The 18926-nt window shown below is 50.2% G+C and overlaps 1 protein-coding gene across 1 annotated transcript; it reads right to left on the bottom strand.

The window, feature by feature from the left end:
- Nucleotides 1-7033: 7033 nt before the first annotated feature.
- Nucleotides 7034-18517, bottom strand: MCM2 (minichromosome maintenance complex component 2). Its single transcript, XM_065749336.1, has 16 exons — nt 18483-18517; nt 17998-18185; nt 17412-17587; nt 16829-17092; nt 15680-15899; nt 15176-15383; nt 14576-14710; nt 14176-14367; nt 13006-13099; nt 12131-12381; nt 11760-11886; nt 11430-11542; nt 11067-11309; nt 10114-10296; nt 8665-8820; nt 7034-8084 (listed from the first exon to the last, which is right to left on the bottom strand). Exons 1-16 carry the CDS (start codon nt 18486-18488, stop codon nt 7974-7976), a joined length of 2667 nt encoding a protein of 888 aa, XP_065605408.1. The 5' UTR covers nt 18489-18517; the 3' UTR covers nt 7034-7973.
- Between the last annotated feature and the right edge of the window lie 409 nt (nt 18518-18926).

The raw sequence follows: 18926 nt of genomic DNA, 5'->3' as shown, positions 1-18926 counted from the left end.
GCCGGGCTCTGCCCCTCTCCTCCCCGCACCGCATCCCGGCGCCGCCTCCTCCTCCTCCGCCGCTCTGAGGGCGGGGGATGGCTCCGAGGCGGGCTCCGAGGCGGGCCCCTCGCGCTCCGCCGCACAACCAACCCCGGCCGCCCCCCCCGGGGTGGATATTGGGGGTTGGATGTTAGGAGAAGCTCCTCTGAGAGAGCGGTGGGGCAGCGGCACAGCGGCCCGGGGAGGTGGTGAGGTCACCGGCCCCGCAGGTGTTCCAGGATCGGGTGTATGTGGCTCGGTGTTCTTAGAGGTCTTTTCCACCCTCAGTGGTGCTGCGATGCTGAGCCAAACAGCCCCGGGTGTTTGGTACAGTCAGGACTGTAGCTCCCGCCAGACCATCAGCACCCCTTGGGGCAATTAACTCCATTTTTTCTAACTTTATTTCATTTGGGGTCTTTTTTTGGCTATTCTCTCCCCTCTGTCACCCATCCCCAGGCAGAAGTTACCTCACCAGGGCAGGTGACAGGCTGGCAGCACCCGTTACCCAAAGCAAAGCCAGCAGGCTTGAACCAAAGCCTTCTTTTGGACCACATCCTCCAGCACTCTGAAAGTCCTTTTTATTCCAGAATCAATGCAGCCCCCAGCCCCCACCGAGCAGGAAATGCAGCAGGAACTTCTGAGCCGCCGCTTAGTCCTTTGCTGAGATAAAAACCCCTCAGTGCACTCAGGCTCTAGCCCATGCGTGGCATGTAATGAATGCTCTTGTCATTTTTTCGCTTCTTCTGCTGGTAATTTGGCCGTCTCAGCATGCAGGTGGCTCACTATGAGCAAGAAACTAAGAGCCTTTCAGATCTCCTGACCCTGCCACATCCAGCCCCCCAATCTTAGAAACTGGATCCAGTGTCTCCAGCAGCCCAATGGCATCAAAGGAAGCGCAGAGATGCCCTCGTGAATTACACGGCCTTGCATCAGGGGAAGGGGAACTGTGCATGCTTCCTATGAGGCTCCTGGAAAAGAGAAGTGTCTTAGACAAGAAAATGAAATAAAATCAGTGCTGACATCGATCAGGCGGCAAAGCACAGAACAGCCAGTAGGGGTGGGCAACACCAGTGCTCTCTAATAGCAACGTGAACCTAAATACAGTGCAGCCAATGTCTTTGCCTTGCACTGCCTCTGATAGGCACGGCTGGCTCAGCTCCCCCGAGGTACTGACAGCTTTATAGGCAACGGCTTGCCATTTCTCCTTTGATCTTCTCCAGCCCCCCTACCTGGGTTTGTTCTCCAACAATGTTTGGTAAAAGGGGCTTTGCAATTGTACTGACTGCTTTTTTATAGCTGCTTCAAAGCCATCGAGGAAGGCAATAGCAGGAGAAACTTTCCAAGGTGTTACCGTGATCTGTTCTCCTTCAGAATTGTTCAATTTCACAGTTATGTCTATTAGAGGGAATCAAAAGGGAAGTGTGTATTTTAGGCTGCCGAAGCTGGAAATCCTTCTGCTGCCTCTCCCCGTAAGTTACCGTAACAGCTTTTGCCTCCAGGAAATTCAACCAGCTTTCTGATTTCAATTTAAGGGACACCGTGTTCGACAGTACCTGCAAACAAAAGCTACCGAAGCAGAGGAATGAGGTGATAGCTATGGGAAAGACTTTGGTGCCTAGAAGTTGTTAATTAAAAACAAATTAAACGCAAGCCTAATCTCAGCAGAAGCAGAACTTGTTTTGAAGCTCCAGTTTGAAAGAAAAGGCAAAAGTGCCACGTTAATTGGAATTATGCTGTTAAGATGTTTTATTCTCCTAAATACAGCAAAAGTGAATTCACCTACAAAGATGAAAGTGATCTATTGCCCTTGCTCAGCAGAGAGAGAAAATAAACAATAAGCAGAACAAATAAGCAGTCAGACAGTAAGCTCTTGCAGTGTTAGAAACGTAGGGTGCCACTAGGACTAGGGAAAGGGTTTAACCCTGTGCTGATTGCCCTCTCTCAGTAGTCCACACAACAGAAAGCTATCTGGGGCATATTACAGCAGGTGAAAGAAAATAAGCTGCTTTCAGACCTCGCCCAGTTACTCTGAGTGCTGGCTTTTTGGGACAGAGGCTGTGACACAGCAGGTTCGTGGCACACTCAGCTATTTAACCCCATGCGCTGTGAGGCTGAGCAGCTTTTTGGCCCCACATCCCACCTTGAGAGGAGGGCTTCAGGCTCCCCTGCCCCTCCTTTCTTAGGCTCAAGGAAGGATTTAACCTCTCCCTTTTTGTGATGTGTATTTATTTCAGAGTCTCTGGCATGCTTTATATAAGCTCATTTGCTGAGTTAGCCTTTTTAAAGCTGGAATACTGAAACATTTTTGACTGCACTGAGAAGGAATGGGCACCCACTATTCTTCTATAGCACAGGCATGCAGCTGCTCTGTGGCTTCTGCTCTCATCCAAAAATCCTGCTGGAGAAGACATAATCACTTCAAGAGGAGAGACCTGGAAGGCAGTTGGTGCCTTCCAGGATGTGCTGTAATTAAAGGGAAACTCAATCTCCTCTACAGAGAGCCCAGGAGCAGGAGCAAGACCTTCTGTATCACTCCGAGCCTTTCTTCATATCTGCACCATCTTCCTCCTCGTAGGGGAGGCTTCTCACCTGGGACACATTGCTGTTACCAATCCTGCTTGCTTCCCATGCCCTGATACCACATGGTAGAAGAGCAAGCGTGAGTTGTGGTTTACTTTTCCTCCCAGTTTTCACGTGCTTCCCTTCCCTGCTGGTCCGCGTGTCTCTCCTCTCTAAAGCAGAGCTGATTGCTGCATTAACAGCAGTGCCATTCTGCAGCAGGCTCTGACAGCAAGCCTCAGCGGACTCCTAGAGGGCAGATGGAAACAAAGCTATATTGAATTTGATTAAGGGGCCAGAATAACCTTTAACTGAGCTACCTGAGGCAAGGTGGCAGGCAGCTCTCCAGCTGAAAGCCAAAGCTGGTTCCCTCATATCACAGGGATGGAGCTCCCTGCTCTAGAGGAAGAGCAACCCAATTCCATTGCAGTAAGCATGCAGAGGGATGGTCACAGCCTTCAGCTGGTACAAGGGGTGACCACTGAGCTCCCAGCCAGGAAGGACGTGATCTCTTGAGGCTATTTCACATCATTTGAGTTAGGTTTCTGCATAATGTAAAAACCCCTTATTTCTTCACTAAGCTTAGAAACTCAGTTCCTAAGCAGAGCCCAAATTCCCCCTTTGGAAAAGGTTGCAGAAGGATGGAAAAACCTGCAAAAATACAGAAAACTAGATGTCATGAGAGCAAGCAAACCTCAGACTTGCAGGACCAGAAGCATAAACAAACTAAAGCTCAGCAGAGATGGATAATAATATTTCTACTCCCAGGTGGAGCTTAAATAGAGCACTTGGGCCATGGGCGGGGTGGTGAACCTAGGTGATGCTATTCAGGGTTATAAAGGCCTACTAGTACTCACAATGCCCAGACACCAATGGCTTTTCTCCTTGTACAGTGACCTGAGATAGTGTTTAGAGGGAGCGTGGGACACTCAATGAACAAAGGGCCTTCTCTGGAAAAAGCCCTGAGTAGCTCATGTGCTTTTCCTTGCTAAACTGGAGCACTCAATGCTTCTTTGAGAGAAGCTCCTGGTTCCTTAGCAGTTGGCTAAGTTGGGATGCAGTCAGCTCCAGTGCACAGGGAGCAGCCTGCATCTGAAGAGGTCTAATATCTATTGGCTCTGAGAATAAACATATACTGTCCTACAGGGACTGCTGGCACTCTTACTGCTGTGTTTCTGCATGGTTTGATGGGACAGAAGATCTTCAGCATCTTTTATGCAGAACTGTTATTTTTCAAGTCTCCCTGAACACCAGAGAACTCAGAAGAGAAAGTTGGCAGCTTCTCTAGGTTTCCCCCACGACCCACTCCTCCTTATCTTTAGTGGGAAGCGACGTGTGAGACGAGCAGAAAGAAGCACAGCCTGCTTTTCCAAGCAGCTTTTGCTCCAAAGATGCAGTGCTCAGCAGCCCCTTGAGGCTCCCTAAAGACGTTTAGTTATGGCTGAGGAGTGCGCTGGATGGCTGAAGTCATTGGCAGACCAGTGCTCCATGATAATGGAGACATTAAATCAGTCATGGCAGCATGAACTGCATAATAGATGCAAAATACAGCAGAAGTCTGATCCAATTTTGGCTCTACATTGTTAAGCGGTGAAGTATCTCAGGGATGGAAAAGTACTAGGAAGCGTGGAGTGTGCTCCACGTGCAGCGTGGCACAAGGGGAAGCAGTCTACTTGCCCACAAGTGTAGATGCAGAACTTCCAGATCCATATTCCCATAGTGTTTTAATGGCTCTGCATGCTGCAATTCACCTGATCAGTTCAGCTGAGGCCAACTAAGAGCCATAAGCACACGAAGGGGCCTTCCTGCTTCAACTGCAGCTGGTCGGTCTGTTCTAGGACCAGGTCACACTGTCCAATAGTGCTGCTTCATCTTGAGCATTGTGCTGTGAAACTTCTTGACAACCAGCTTCTGGCCAGCTCTTCAGAAAGCACACAGGAGATGGACAGATCAAGGTCCAGCCCAGGTCTGCTGTGAGAGAAACTGAAATAACACCGGTCCAGAAATAATGCATACGCTATTTTTTCCAAGTGTTTATGGCATTAACGTGGGGAAAAAAATCTTCAGTGTAGTGGAGGTAGAGCTTCCTGTACTTGGAGGGCATCTGCCATTTGACAAGCAGACTCAGAAACAGATGCTAAGCACATGGGTGCAACACAGGACTTGGAGATATAACGTAGCTGTTTATGATCACAATAAAGGCAGAAGCTCCCAAGATGCTAAACCCTTTCAGTAGGCAGGAAAGGGCTCAAGAAAGAGAGAAGATTTCTATCTTCCTCTTTTATTCCCAACTCATACCCTGCTGGGTTAGCTGGCTATCTGAAGGCACCTGCAGACACTGTATGTACATGTATATATATTGTAGAACCATAGAGTATCCCGTGTCCCCAGGGAACACAAGGATCAGGCTAATACTCCATCCAGGCAGAATGCTCCATGCTGGGCTGAGGTCAAACAGTTTCTATGAGATGCAGAGCCACGCTGTTCTCTTAGGAGCATGCACACAGCATGTTCAAATTAAACTGGATCAGGACCTGGCCTGTTGTGCCCTTTTCAAATCGAGATGTTCTTCCAAGGCTGATTAGAAGGGATGCTGCCTGGCATCACAGAGCTCTGCCTGCTCTGCAGGAAGCAAGCCCATCACCTTCCCATCCGTGCCCAGGCTGTGGATGAACCTCACCTCTCCAAAACTTTTCTTTATCCCCAAGTGATCAGAGGCAGCCCAGAGTGTTCAAATCTCAGCAGTGAGGATTGAAGTGCTCACGACTGACTAAACTCAAGGCTGTTCAGGGAGCAGCTCCTTATTTCACATGCAGCTTGGCTTGCTGATCTCCAGAACCCTACAGTAAAATCTTTGCCCCATTCTGCTGGAACATGCCCCTGGAGAGGCAGCCACTGCTCAAAGCAGCATCTATTTTCACTCATCTTCACCCCTGTCCAAACCAGACACCTGATGCTGTCAACAGCCAAAGTTTGCTCCAGGGAACCTGAAAAGCTCAGTGGCTGTGAGAAGAGGAACATGCCTTCAGACTGGCATTAACACTCCACCGCGCAGCTCATGTCAACATTAGCAAGGGCACAGCTGCAAGAATTCATTGCTCTGCTGGATGCTGGCAATGCAAGGTGGAAAGGCGTAACTCTATGTAGTGAGGATTCAAGATGAGGCAGCGAGTGAAGTGACAAACAAGTGACTCCAACAGTGGCATCCTTCTGTTGCCACAGCTCGCATCATGCACCGAGTGAGATGGCACAGAGGACAGGACTCAATCTTCATGCCATGATGCCAGTTCAGTTATCTGACAAGCTTGTTGCACCCCCCATTACTGCTGGGGTTGCTATCTCAGGGCCAGCACTTTCTCCAGCAAGGCCACAGGGTTCCCACAGAGCTGGACACAGCTCCAGGTTTCTCTCCTCAGGGATTGCCTCTGTTCATGGCCTCTGCCATCAGATGAGGTGCTAGCAGAGCTGTGCACGAAGCTCAAGAGCCACTCTGGCTTTCAGCAAGACCTGACCCCAGGGCTCCAGGCACACAGCAGCACTGCTGTCCCCCCACCACGGATCTGACACACTCACTCACTCAGAGAGCAAAGGGCAAGCTCAGGCAAGGAGGGCATGCCAGGAAAGTGACTCTGAGGGCTGCCTGCAGAAAGCCCTGGTAGACAGAGACCCAGTGGGAAGGGAAAAAGCCAGCCAAAACAGTTAAACAAATACACAGGAGGGAGCTGGCAGACAGAAAAGGCAATCACACTGAGCCAGTTTCAGGCTGAGAGTCATGTGCTAGGCCCCCAGCAGGGTTCAAGCTCCTGAATAACAGCCAGGCTGAGAGGGGACACACACATATCACCACGACAAAACTCCACAATGCTGGCAGCTAGGGACACGTCTGCTTGGCCAGCACAGAATTGCAGCATCCAGTTTACAAATTCTCCTGAGCAAAGGCAGGAGGAGGCTGGAGATGTTGTAGTGCCCACATCCAACCAGAAAAAGCACATTCACTTCAGCAGACCCTGGAGAGGTTTTACTGCTGCTCCCACACTGGTATCCAAGTCCCCTGGTATCCAAGTCCCAGCCAAGCTGGCAGATAAGTGCTGCTTTAGGATGGTCTCAAGGTGACAGCAGCACCCAGGGGACAGAGTTCCACAGAGGGATCAGAGCTCCAGACTGGAGCTGGGTGGAAATGGCAGCACTCACGTGACTGTACTGTGCACAACCATATCCTGGTATCCAGCCCCAAGGAGGACATGCAATAGCTGAAACCAATACAGGCAGGACTTATCTTTATCTGCACAAGCAGTGCCCGTAACCTGAAGACTAAACATAGGATGTCAGTACCCAGGCCATAACTGACCAGCAAACTGCTGAGCAGCTGCTGCAGCCTCAAGATTGTTCAGCTACACTCTTCCTTCCCACCATAACTGCAAGACTTAATACAACAAAAAAAAGGAAACAAAAGTATTGGAAATCAAATTGTATTAAAATTAATTGTATTAAAATGCACACAGTAAGAAAATTGCATGCGAATTATCAGCCCATCTTGCTCTCCTTTAACATTTCCAGCTCAGGGCTTCTCTACCATACTCAAGTAGCGATCTCAATAAAAGGATGTGAGGTGCTGTTCAGTTCAGGTGCCAGGACTTGGGTGAGCTGTAAATTCACATCAGCTAACAGCTGTGCAGAGTTATCACACACTGAGTCAGGGGAAGCCCTTTCCCTGAGGACACTGACCCTGCATATTCTGAAGGCACTTCTGCCCATCCACAACAGCCCTAATATTAGAAATGGTTTAAGTTTTGAATCATTCCTCATCTTCCTCCACCCCCCCTTCCTTTCACTTGCAGAAACCAAGCAGATCAGCCCATGTGGGCACCTGGGGAAATGTCAAGTGTCAGGTGCAAAGGCCTGGAGCTGAGCAGCTGCCTTGCTCACGTAGAGCTGAAAGCAGTTCCAATTACCACCCACAGCAGGTTGTGGAGTCACCAGAGATGGGAAAAAAGATCTCTGAAGGTGCTTGCAATCCAAGGGGCATGGACGAGGCAGACAAATGCCTTTCAAATGCTCCCACTCATCCCTCCTGCAGATGAGCTCTTAACAACTAGGGACAAATAAACAGCAAACACACCATCTCTGTGGCCAGCAATTCTTTCCCTGTTGGGCTCAGCTACAAAGCAGAACAGCGAACAAAATTGCTAAAGAGAATTGGCTGGGCATTTAACTACTTAACTCTGTTCTATTTACAATGTCTCCAGCAGCTCAGCAGTTCCTTAATCCATAAGGCACAAAGCAAGCAAGAGAATGTGTAGCTTAGTCCCTCTGGATCGTGAACTCTGTAGCACAGCTGGGTGGGCAGAAGCACAGATGTTTCATCTCACACATGGTGGGCTCTGCTGACAGCCTCAGAACTGCTGGACAATCAGCTTTCGTTTCACATCACGGCTGAACCTGTTCATCTTGAACACCTCGCTGTCATAGAAGGTGGAGAGGTTGTGGATGTTGATCTGCCGAGCCTGGGAAGAGGACAGAGCAGGGGGACAGGTAAGAGCTTATTCAGAAAAATACGCACCATGTGGTTTTCCACAGCAGAGGGCAGACAAAATTTGTCAGTCAGCAATCTCTGCTCAGCAGGAACCAGAACTGCAGTACCAGGGGAGACTGCAGGTCAGGAGAACAGAGCATTGGCAGAGCTCAGCTGAGTGAAGAGAGGATGCTGGCTCAGCATCTGCCTGCTCTCAGCTCGTCCTTCTACTTCCACTAGAGGAAAAGCACACTTATTAAAACTAGCTATTATCCCAAAGCTCCCAATCCTCATCCAGGTTTGTAGGATCTCTGACAGGGTACGGTCAGGATTTACTTCGACCTCAAAGCTTTATGGGGGTATGTGAGGACTGAAGAGGAAGAATATGGTACTTCCAGGCAAGACAGGAGTAGAGACAGATGAAACAGGCCTGGTTCTGGGCTGAACTGTGTAACACTGGGTTTTTACATTGACTCACAAGGACATATACACCACGAGAACACCTCTGTTTGAGGCTGCCAAGACAAAGCAGGAAGCAGCCTCACAGAAAGCTTGTTAGGATAAGCTCATACCTTATCCACCAGATCCTTCTCTGGGATTTCTATGGTGTCTTGCTGCGCCCCGTAGCGGTTTCTCTGGTACGTCACCTGCTCTGCAACCAGCTGCTTCAGGATGAACAGCAGCAGCTCGTTGTTGTCTCGCTTGAAGGAAAGGTAGCGGGAGAACGTCTGGGAGGGAGGATGAGACAAACCAAGAGGGTCAGGAACCCAGTGCCACACTGCAGGTCTCCTGTGCCCCAAACCAACCAATCCTTCTTCCACAGAGCACAAGGGGAACCGCATGACACCACTGTCACCTGCACTTAAGTGTTTCTTATGGGATTTCAGCCTTGCCAAGCTGTCATCTGCACACACAGTAACAATACAGCCCTGGATCACCCAAGTCAATTCTGTCAGCTGCTGACACCCATACAGAAATCTCTGGAGAGCCCTGAAGCCTCCCAAGGGCTGAAAGGGTATCACTGCGGAGGTTTGCTGCCCTTGGGGAAGGGTAGGGCAGTATCCCTTAACTGAGACTGCCCTGTGCCCAGCAGACTCTCACGCCTGGCTGGCAATCTGCAGCTAAAGAGAGAGGCCACGAGTCACCCAGACTGAGGGCAGGCACTCTGTGGATAGATGCCAGGCTGTGGCTGGCCAAGAGCTGTTCAGAGCCAGGCCCTGCCACTCAAAGGGCAGCCTCTCACTGAACCACACTGTGAGCTGCACTGGGATCATCAGTCCTCTGAGAAGCTCTTGAAAAACTGTAGAGAAACTGCCACTGGCTGTGGCAGCAGTGGAAGTGCTGGGCCAAAGCAGGAGAAGTGCCAAAAGAAGAGAAGCACAACAGATACAGAGGTTTGGGACATGCGTAGGGCAAGTAACCCAAAAGAATAGTATCCACAAGAAATAACGGAGTGAATGATATAGTTTGTAAGGCTTATCTGGGTGGTAAACAGACAACCAGTAAGTAAAGAAAGGCTCACCTTCTGCAGATGGTTGAGGCTTGCTCAAAACTCCACAGGGGAGGGATCTCCAGCAAGAGATCCTTCCCCAGTGGTGGTCAGCCCTTAAATGGGGTCTGGGAGAGGTGGAGCCAGACTCCACCCCTTCTGCTCACACAGTGCATTGCCTTCACCTGTGCTCCTGCAGCTGACTCAGTGCTCACCTCAGGTGATCCATCAGTGGTTCAGGCTGCAGTTCAGTAGTTCCCATACACACGTCTGTCCTCACTGTTATCTCAGCCCTGACAGAACATCACTGCTAAGAGAGCCCTTCCATGCCCCACAACAGACTAGCGACAGGCAGTGATTCTGAAGGCACTCCTGCATAAAAGTTCCCCATTTGTACATGTGTGGCATCTGCTTGTGCAGGACAGACCCCTACAGAGCCTGCAGGAGCCCCTTCCCACAGCCAGGACAAACAAGGGGGCTGCAGCCCGACCCTGAGGGTCAGGGGTGCGGTTCTTGGCTCAGTGGTACCCACCTTGCGCATGCTCCGCATGACACTGAACTTCTGCGTGTCGATGAAACTCTCCAGCATCACCCGGATGGCCATGTTGACATCGTCCTCCACCACGTAATCTCTCAGGTGCATGCGGGCGTGAGCCTCGGCCATCCGGATCATGGACTCAATGTGCCGCACCGTGATGGGGATGCTGCCAGTTGCCTAAGGAGGGAGGGGAAGGAGCAGCTCCTTAGTGAAGGATAGATGGCAGGGCAAGACTGGGGGCTTCTAGGTCAGGACCTGCTTTGCACTGTAGGAGACGTGCCTGGACCCCTGTGGACTGTGTAAAGTTAAGTAGGCTCTGCCATCTGCTGGCAAATCCTGCACAGTGTGGTCCAGACTCCAATATTTAACATTTTAGTCTGGTAGAACGTTAGGAAATGCTGTGTGGGGTCCCTCTTTGCCAGTGTTTAGTGCCTTTCCAGGGTCAGCAATCCTTAGGTTACCTTCACACCAAGCATTACGTGGAGAAACAAAAATGTTCAAGAAAAGAATTTCCCAAGCTCACCAAGTCTGACCTCAAAACATTCCACGTATTGTTGGAGAGGAAGAAATGAGCCTGAGAAACCTCTGATAGAAGGATATTTCTACACAGAACATCTTGTAACATAATAAGAGCATATGGGTCTGAGTGAATGCAAGCATCTCCTGTGGGCCTGCCACACTGGGTCACAATGAAAGGACTCTGCTCTGGCAGACTTGTGCATGTGTCCAGCCCATCACTCTGTGTATTACCTATGAGCAAGACTCTGCATCTAATTGAAGATGCATCTGTTCAGCAGATACTGTAGGATCTGCCGTCTCTCACAAAAAAAAGCAGCACAGATTCTTGTGACACGAATAGCTAGAGTGTGTCAACATATGCTGGAGCAGCCACAGGCTGATTTGCAGTCTGGATACATACTTCTTCCCTCTTTCCTCAGCATTCTCACCATAGACTCTTTCCTGAGGTCACTGTACATCCGGGCCACCTTGTCCTGGTCCATCTGGTTGAGTTTGGGGTGGACTTTCTCTTTGGCATAGACGATGTATTTCCTCAGGATCTCCTGAGGAATGGGTTCCACCCCATATGTATTGGGGAGAATAACCTCACTGGTGTCTCCATTCCCTGCCTCCTTGCTACCTGGGTGGTGCTTGACATGGCTGCCAACTACAAACCGGGCGAGCATTTCATCCTACAAGAGAGAAGTGTAATAACAGAACTGAAGACACCCACTAGACAGCAGAACTCCGTAAGCAGCCGCAGCTGAGCATCCTAAAAGCACAGCACAAGCACATTGACAGCATGATTTTACCTGCACGGGGTCCACTGTGTCTCTCACCACACACAGGATATCGAATCGAGAGATGATGGGCTCTGTCAGGTCTACGTTCTCCGAGAAAGTCAGCGATGGATCGTATCGACCACCTGGAGCAGAGACAAACCTCAACATCAACCACAGGCTTCAGGGCCGAAGCTTTGAGGTAAACACCAATCTCCTTCACAGGGAGACTTCCCTGCTCGCTTGATTTGTGTTCCAGACTGGAGAAATCACAGGCAGAGGAAAGGGAAGCTGCACCACAGTACTTGACACAACAGGACTGGTGCTGGAGGTATGAGTATTCCTGTGGCTCTCAGCACTTACCTATGGGATTGGCAGCAGCAATAACAGTGCAGCGAGCCTGTAAGGACGTGACAATGCCTGCTTTGGAGATGGAAATACTTTGCTGTTCCATGGCTTCGTGTATGCTGGTCCTATCCTGGTCGTTCATCTACAAGAAAGCAAAGATGATTCACCTCAAGTCAACGTTGTCTGATGCACCAAGGAGAACTAGCTTGCATGGGGTGCTCTGAAGAGAGTGCAAACTGCACTACAGAGCAGCAAAGGCCTAAACAAACTGCAGGAAGCCCGGTCTGCTGGCAGATGGCACCCCTAGTTATCACATCTCATCACAAAAGGTTATGGCCACCCCCTCCACAGCTCATCTTACCCAGAGAGATGCAGCTGGGACTCACCTTATCAAATTCATCAATCAGACAGACACCTCTGTCAGCCAGCACGAGGGCTCCTGCTTCCAAAGTCCACTCTTTGCTGACCGGGTGCCTCTGCACATAAGCTGTGAGACCCACAGCAGAAGCACCCTGGCCAGTGGTGAAGATGGCTCTGCTAGACACCTTCTCTATGTACTTAAGAAACTGTGACTTTGCAGTACCAGGGTCTCCACAGAGAAGCACATTGATGTCCCCACGGACTTTGTGTTTGCCACCTACAGCAGAAATGGGAGAGACACACAGGCAGCTGAGTCCTCTGTGCGTGACCTGAGAGCAACCCTATCCTGAACACCACAAAACTGAAGGGAAGGCAAAGAGTATGCAGAGAAATTATATAGAGAAAGTCAAGGGAAAATCAGATAGAGCTGTTGTCATATTTTGTTATGGCTAAGAACACTGAGAAGAACCAAAAGAACTGAAGGATCAATGCAGCAGCACATAAGCACTGGGAATAAAACAGAGCTTTTTCCTTTCCACTGCAACTGCAGCTTTTTAAATTGAGTGTAAAAAAGCATTTCTAACCCTGTTGAATGCATTCTTTTCAGATGATAACAAAACAGGACACCAACAGACCAACCCTTTAAAGTGCCATCAAGTATGACTTCCTAGAGGAAGAGGAATAAAAACAGGCCTAGGCTTGCAGCAGGAGCTGTTTTCAGTCTTAGCTTTTCTAATCTCACATCAGCTTTCAGTGTGATGGAACAGCCACTTCAATCAGAGTTCTCCCTCAGTCTGTTAACTCATCTGTCTCGAAGACACAGAGACAACCCTATCCACTCTCACTGCAACAGACAAATCCAGATCCCTTGAATCAGCCCTGCACAACACGTTACACTCACCTGGGTTTTTGGGCTCTCCACCAAACAGAGCTAAAGCCAAACCCCTCTTGATATCTTCATGTCCATAAATAGATGGGGCAATGCTGGCAAAAATCTGAAAGGAAAAGCAAAGGGTTATCTAGGGAGTAACATTTCCCAGCCTGGGCAGAAAGTGGCATGAAAACCAGCTTGGGTTGATCTATGGCTGCCGTTACTACAGAGCTGCTTTCAGAGTCTTCTACTGTTCATGCTGAGGACTTTTCAAAGGCAACCATCATAACCAGGAGTCACGTAAAGCTGTTCCAAAACAAAAAATGATGCTATTGGATCAACTGACACTGTTTAGTTTGGTGCTGGAAGAAGCAGCCACTGCCTCCAGACTCCAGTTGCACACCACAGTGGCTGTTATCACCTGTTGAGAAGCTAGGGACCTTGATTCACTGCACATGATAGGTGGATGGGTTGTGTTACGCATGAATCATGGTCAAATATGATTAACAACAGGCTTATTTTCTCAAGGGTGATCTGATACTAGTCTGACGCTGGAGAATGCTGATTTTAAAAGCTCTGACTTAAATGAAGCTGCTCTGCTCACCAGAAACAACACAGTCAAAAACTGTGCAACCAAGGCAACAGAGTGAAGTCTCCACACTGGAGAGTTAAAACACAACTTAAGTGAGGTTGAACATCAGTCCAGCAGCCTTCTTCTTTGGAGTATTGGATTCAGGTCTCAGGACGTGGAGACAAACAAAGCTACGACCTCCAGCACAGTTTAGCCATCAACATCCCCTCATCATCAGTTCTGCAAGCATTGGCCCCTCAGAATACCCCCTCACAGTTTGCTTTCAGGATATAGCAAGAGAGACTAATCATCAAGTATAAGCAGTCTGAGAACCTCTCACCCATTCTTCCAGCCTGTGGCCATGTGGAGGCTCAGAGAAAGAAGGGGAGGAACAGAAAATTTGATCCCCAGAAGGATGAGGGAAATGTCATATTTGCATCTCTCCCACAACTCATGTTTATCAACAGCTGAGAGATGATCAGAAGAGCACTCAGAGGGAACTGAGGTTTCTAATAGCCCCTCAACCCAGTGTTCAGCTAGCTGACACCTCGCATCGCTTTCTGATCCAACTGCCAGACGATGGATGGCTCTCAGCAGGAAAAGAAGGGTATTATTTGAGACAGACCCACCTTCTCCCCAATTTGCTCGTCCTTGGACAGAGCCACAAGCATCTTCACGTCCTCGTCGGTCAGCTCCCCAACAGCCAGCTTGTTGTCCTTCTTGGCAATGTGGTTGGCCAGGATCACGGTCGCAAACACTGGGAACCCGTTGGCAGTGTTCAAGGAGCCATCATAGTTGTTGTGATAGATCCCCGTGAGCTCCTGGGAAGCAGGAAATGGCCTGTCACTGCACGCACAGCATCAAACAGCCTCCTTTTTCCATTTTAAGATAATCAGCCTTGAAAGTAGCTGCCCAAATGTATCTGAAGACGATCTGTCCCCACTTCTCCTCTGATACAATTACTGCTGTCCCCCGTGATGTTATTGTCAGGGAGTTGAAAAATACTCTGTGCTCCCTCCACGTACTTACAATCTCATCCCCTGGCTTGCAGCTGTCAACCAGATCAGCAAGGAGAATGGCATCCTTGGAGCGGGGCAGCCTGCCAGCAGCTACCTTCCCAGGGCTCTCCTGGATTTTGATGCGCTGATAGTTCTGATAGACTGTCTGCAGCAAGAAAATAAAAGTTAACCAGCATGTCTGGGTGGCCTCAGCACTGCCACTTCTCAAAGGCACCACACTGGAAAGAGTCTACTCAAAGATTTACTCTATTTTGGCTAGAAAACTATAGGAGGACGGAAGTTGAGAACAGCCATTCCAGACCGTGACAGATAACAATGATGACAAATCTTTTTTCCATATAAGTTTCAGCTTCTGTGGTGTTGGTCCGACCTGGATCAGTTCCTGGGATAAAGGCACTCTGCTCGTGATGATTAAAAATATCAAAGCAAAGAATAAAAGCCAGATGCTCCACATCAGGGATTTTGCTACCGTCCTCCAGTTTCCTTAGCAGAATATACTGACCTAACTTGGAAAGAAGGACAGTTGGACAGCTTTTGTCCAGCCCAGGCAGAACCAGCAGCCTGCCTTGTTTGTGCAGTTAAGCAGCTCCCAGGCACCCACATCTCTTACCTCTTCCATGTTGATTTCAAAGGGGCCAAGAGATTGACACTCTGGACAGGAACCGGGTTTCACCTCCTGGTTCTGGGACTGAAAAAAGGGTCCCAAGATGAAGTTGCACTTGGTGCAGTTGTACTTGACCATGCTCAGCTGAGGCAGGACCCCTGTGCAACTCGTCACCACTCCACTGGTCCGGATCAACTGGTTCAAGTGTAGTTGCCTGAAGAAAGAGAGATACTGGATGCCCGCAGGGCACAGAATGCACAACACCCTGCAGATGCATTTCTGCTCCAAGGCACAACTACCACAGGCTTTCTAAGAAATAATTATTGGTAGGAAGATCAACGTTTGTGTTTTACCTTAGGGAACAACTCATCCTTAATCACTCTTTTTTCTGTTACAAGCTTAGCTATCCTGTTGGGTATATCTAGAACTGTGGCTTACAGACTAGCTCTCCTTAGCAACCCAGAGCCTGCTGTAGGTCCTACAGCCACTGCTGGTAGTTCTGCTGCTTACCTGAGCGACCTCAACTCTTCCACCAGAGGGAGGTGGGAGATACGAACGTGGATCTCCTGAGCAATACGATCATACTTTGGGTACATGGCCAACACCACTTCCTTGGCTGCTTCATCAAAGATCTTGAGCATTTCTGCTGGGGCCTCAGGTAGAAAGTAGGCAAGGACATGTTCCTGGGCAGCCAGGTCCTCGTAGTTCACCACCAGACTCTCTCTGTTCTCTTAAGAAAAAGAAAGGGAGCATTTCTTTTTCAACCTGCTCACTTCTCAGACAGCCTGTAAAAGATATTCAGAATGCACGGAAGCATGTTTCCTGCAAGCTGCACCTCCCCTGAGAAATGTGGAGGTCACCAATTTGAAAACGGATGGAAAAATCTTCTGAAGTTATTTTTCTAATATTTTTTTATCACTATTAATTGTATGATTATTCCTGTGCAGTTCTGCAGGTATTTCTCGGGCTCAATGTTCCTGAGACCCTGAGCCCAACAAACAACTCTCACACAGATCTGCAGGAAACACAAGCTAATAGCAGCAGAGACAACTGGCAAAAACCTTCTGCTTCTGATGCTCCTGAGATGGGGCAAGACAAACACCTTTTACTTTCTATCTGTGTAACACTGACCACGATCCAGTACTCCATCTTCTGACTCAATGTAAATGAGAAATACAAACAACTGAAGTTGTTCCTAAACATGATAATTTCAGCTTCAGAAAACTTTCAAAGAGTTTCTGTCCACGACTGCTTCTGTCAGTGCCTAATTAGAACACAACGCTGCAACACAGACATCATTTTCAAAGTCATAGGATCTGTTTGTGGGGATCCAGTTTCCAGTGTGAGAAAGTAACTGCCACAGACAGCAAGTTATTGTCTCTTTCAGGTCATGAGCATGCAGCCCACTGTCTGCTGCCCCACATACTTTTTGACAGCATTTCTAGGATGTGAATATAAATGAGCAGCAGACACGAGGGGCCTTCTGATTAGTCAGAATCAAAGAGGATAGTCATGGTGTTTCCATTATTCATTTATCCCTACTAGCATCAGTTTCTCAAAGTGCTGTCTGGAGTGAACGGGACAGGCAGAAAAAAATGTACCTGCAGACTGAATCAGTTGCAAAGTACCCACGTAAAGAGGGTTATCAGCCAGCTGTACCTTTGCACATGTCGCTGATCCTCTCCTTGAAGACATTGTGCCCGTGGTCATCCACGTGGGTCTTCAAGAAGTTCTTGAAGCGGTGGTAGATCTCGAGCCGGGGAGCTGCCATGGAAACCCACTCCCTCACTGAATGCCCTTTCATGTCTTCCAGATTCTCAATGCTCTCGATCATGTCTTCATCTTCCTCCTCCATGCCATCAGCAGCCCGCTCTGCCAGCCGCCTCTTCCGCGAAGGACGGTCTTCATCTTCGTCGTCACTATCTGTGGGTTGGGAAGATAAACTGGTCAGGGTTGGGATTCCCACTCCCCTTCCTTGGGCTAGTCATGGATGGGCTGCACAGGCTGTGGAAGCAAAGAGGCTGGCGCTTGGGATACAAACCAAGCACCACCTCAGGCCCAGCCGACCTCCAGTTCACTTCCAGCCTGGTTCCTGCAGCTTCCCCAGTAGCTGAAGTCTTTAAAGGGAAACATTTGTATGCAACAGCACTCAAACATCTCCATTAGCGTACTGAGAAAGTAAGTCCAAACAACAAACTTCCAAGACCATTTAAGGCTCTCCCACTCTGTCACCTCCACCTACCATACAGCAGCCCCCTCCTCATGCGGCCCATGCCCTGCTCCAGCTCACGGTCCCGCTGCCTCATTGCTCTCTCTGCTGCTTCCCTCTGGCTGGCAGTCAGCTCCTCCACATCTTCATCATCCAAGGCCAGGCCCTCTGCCTCGTAGACATCCAGCTCTGGGATGGGGCGGTAGTCCCTGTGGCACACAAAGAGCATTGAGACAAGCTCCACAAGGCATTTCTCCAGCCCTCCCTTGGCTACCACCACGTCAGGACAGATGTTCTGCAGTGAGCAAGAAGGAGCAAGGGGAGCTGCCGTGCAGTACGAAAGGCTCCAGCACCAGGATTACAAACACCAGCACTCAAGGCTGTGTTGTACAGTTCACCAGCTGGCTGGCAGGGCTGGCCGAGTAACAAAGCATTAACATTTATGGTCGCAAGAGCAAGGAGCTGGGGTAATAAAGGGAATATCTGCTTGACATATTGCACTGTTGTGTCAAGTTACTTTGTCGGATATCTCGGCATCAGCACGCACTGAGAACCCCAACAGCAAAACCTCATTCGCAAACGCAGCTCCCCAGACGCCGGCTCTCAGCGGCCTCCGTACCTCTCCATCCCCTCCCCGATGAGCTCTTCTCCTTCTTCCTCCTCCTCGGGGAGCCCCTCGGTGCCCAGGAGCCCTTCGGACTCATCCTCGAAGGGGGGCAGATCCCGGCCGGGGCTGGACGTGAAGGCATCGCCGCGACGGGAGCTGCGCACGGGGCTGGTGACCGCCGCCTGCGACTCGGAGGAGTCCTGCGAGGATGGGACAGCGGGTAAGGATGGACAGGGAAGCGGGCTGCCCCTCCTCCCCACCCGGGTAAGGGGGCTTGGCGGAGGGGAACGCTGCAGAGAAGATCCCCGATCCGCCCCAAAGCTCCCATCTCCGGGACAGGGCCACGTGGACACTTCCCACGATATCTGGAGCGTCCCCACCGAGCGCAGCCCCGTTAGAAAAGACAAACCAACGCACAACAGGGCTCCTTGCAGGGCGGGGAGGAATCGGGGATTGAGCCCACCCGCCCCAACCCAGCTCCCGTCCCGGCCGCTCACCGCCATCACCGCTTCCTACCCCGCCGGATTCCGCGCGAAACTGTACCACGTGGTCAGCAAAAGCGCGCGAAACCTTATGAATAATGAATATATCCGCCGCGTGCCCCGCCCCCGCCTCATGAATATGCATGAGGCTTCGCCGGGGGGCCCCGCGGCGACGACAGGCGAGAGCGGCTCGAGCTGAGTGCACTGCTCTGGGAGGAGAGCTGCTCAACCCATCGCTGGGCTGGGGCTCCCCTCCCCGGCAACAGAGGGCAGACGCCGGAGTACGGCCCATTGTATGTCCCGCGGAGCAAACTCAAAGCTCGTAGAAGGCATCAGCAGGTCGGGGGGGGGGGGGGGCTCTGAAACAACACGTGCGCGTCTGTCTGTGCAGGTCCTCTGCAGCCGCATAGCCAGGCAGCTCACGCTGGGGAGCACGCATCGCCTCCCGCCCCGCGCTGC

This window comes from Cyrtonyx montezumae, unplaced genomic scaffold, assembly GCF_038088225.1.
Source record: "Cyrtonyx montezumae isolate F1298 unplaced genomic scaffold, pur_monq_1.0 scaffold_6, whole genome shotgun sequence".
Taxonomy (NCBI): Eukaryota; Metazoa; Chordata; class Aves; order Galliformes; family Odontophoridae; genus Cyrtonyx; species Cyrtonyx montezumae.
This window is presented reverse-complemented; position numbering and strand designations above follow the sequence as displayed.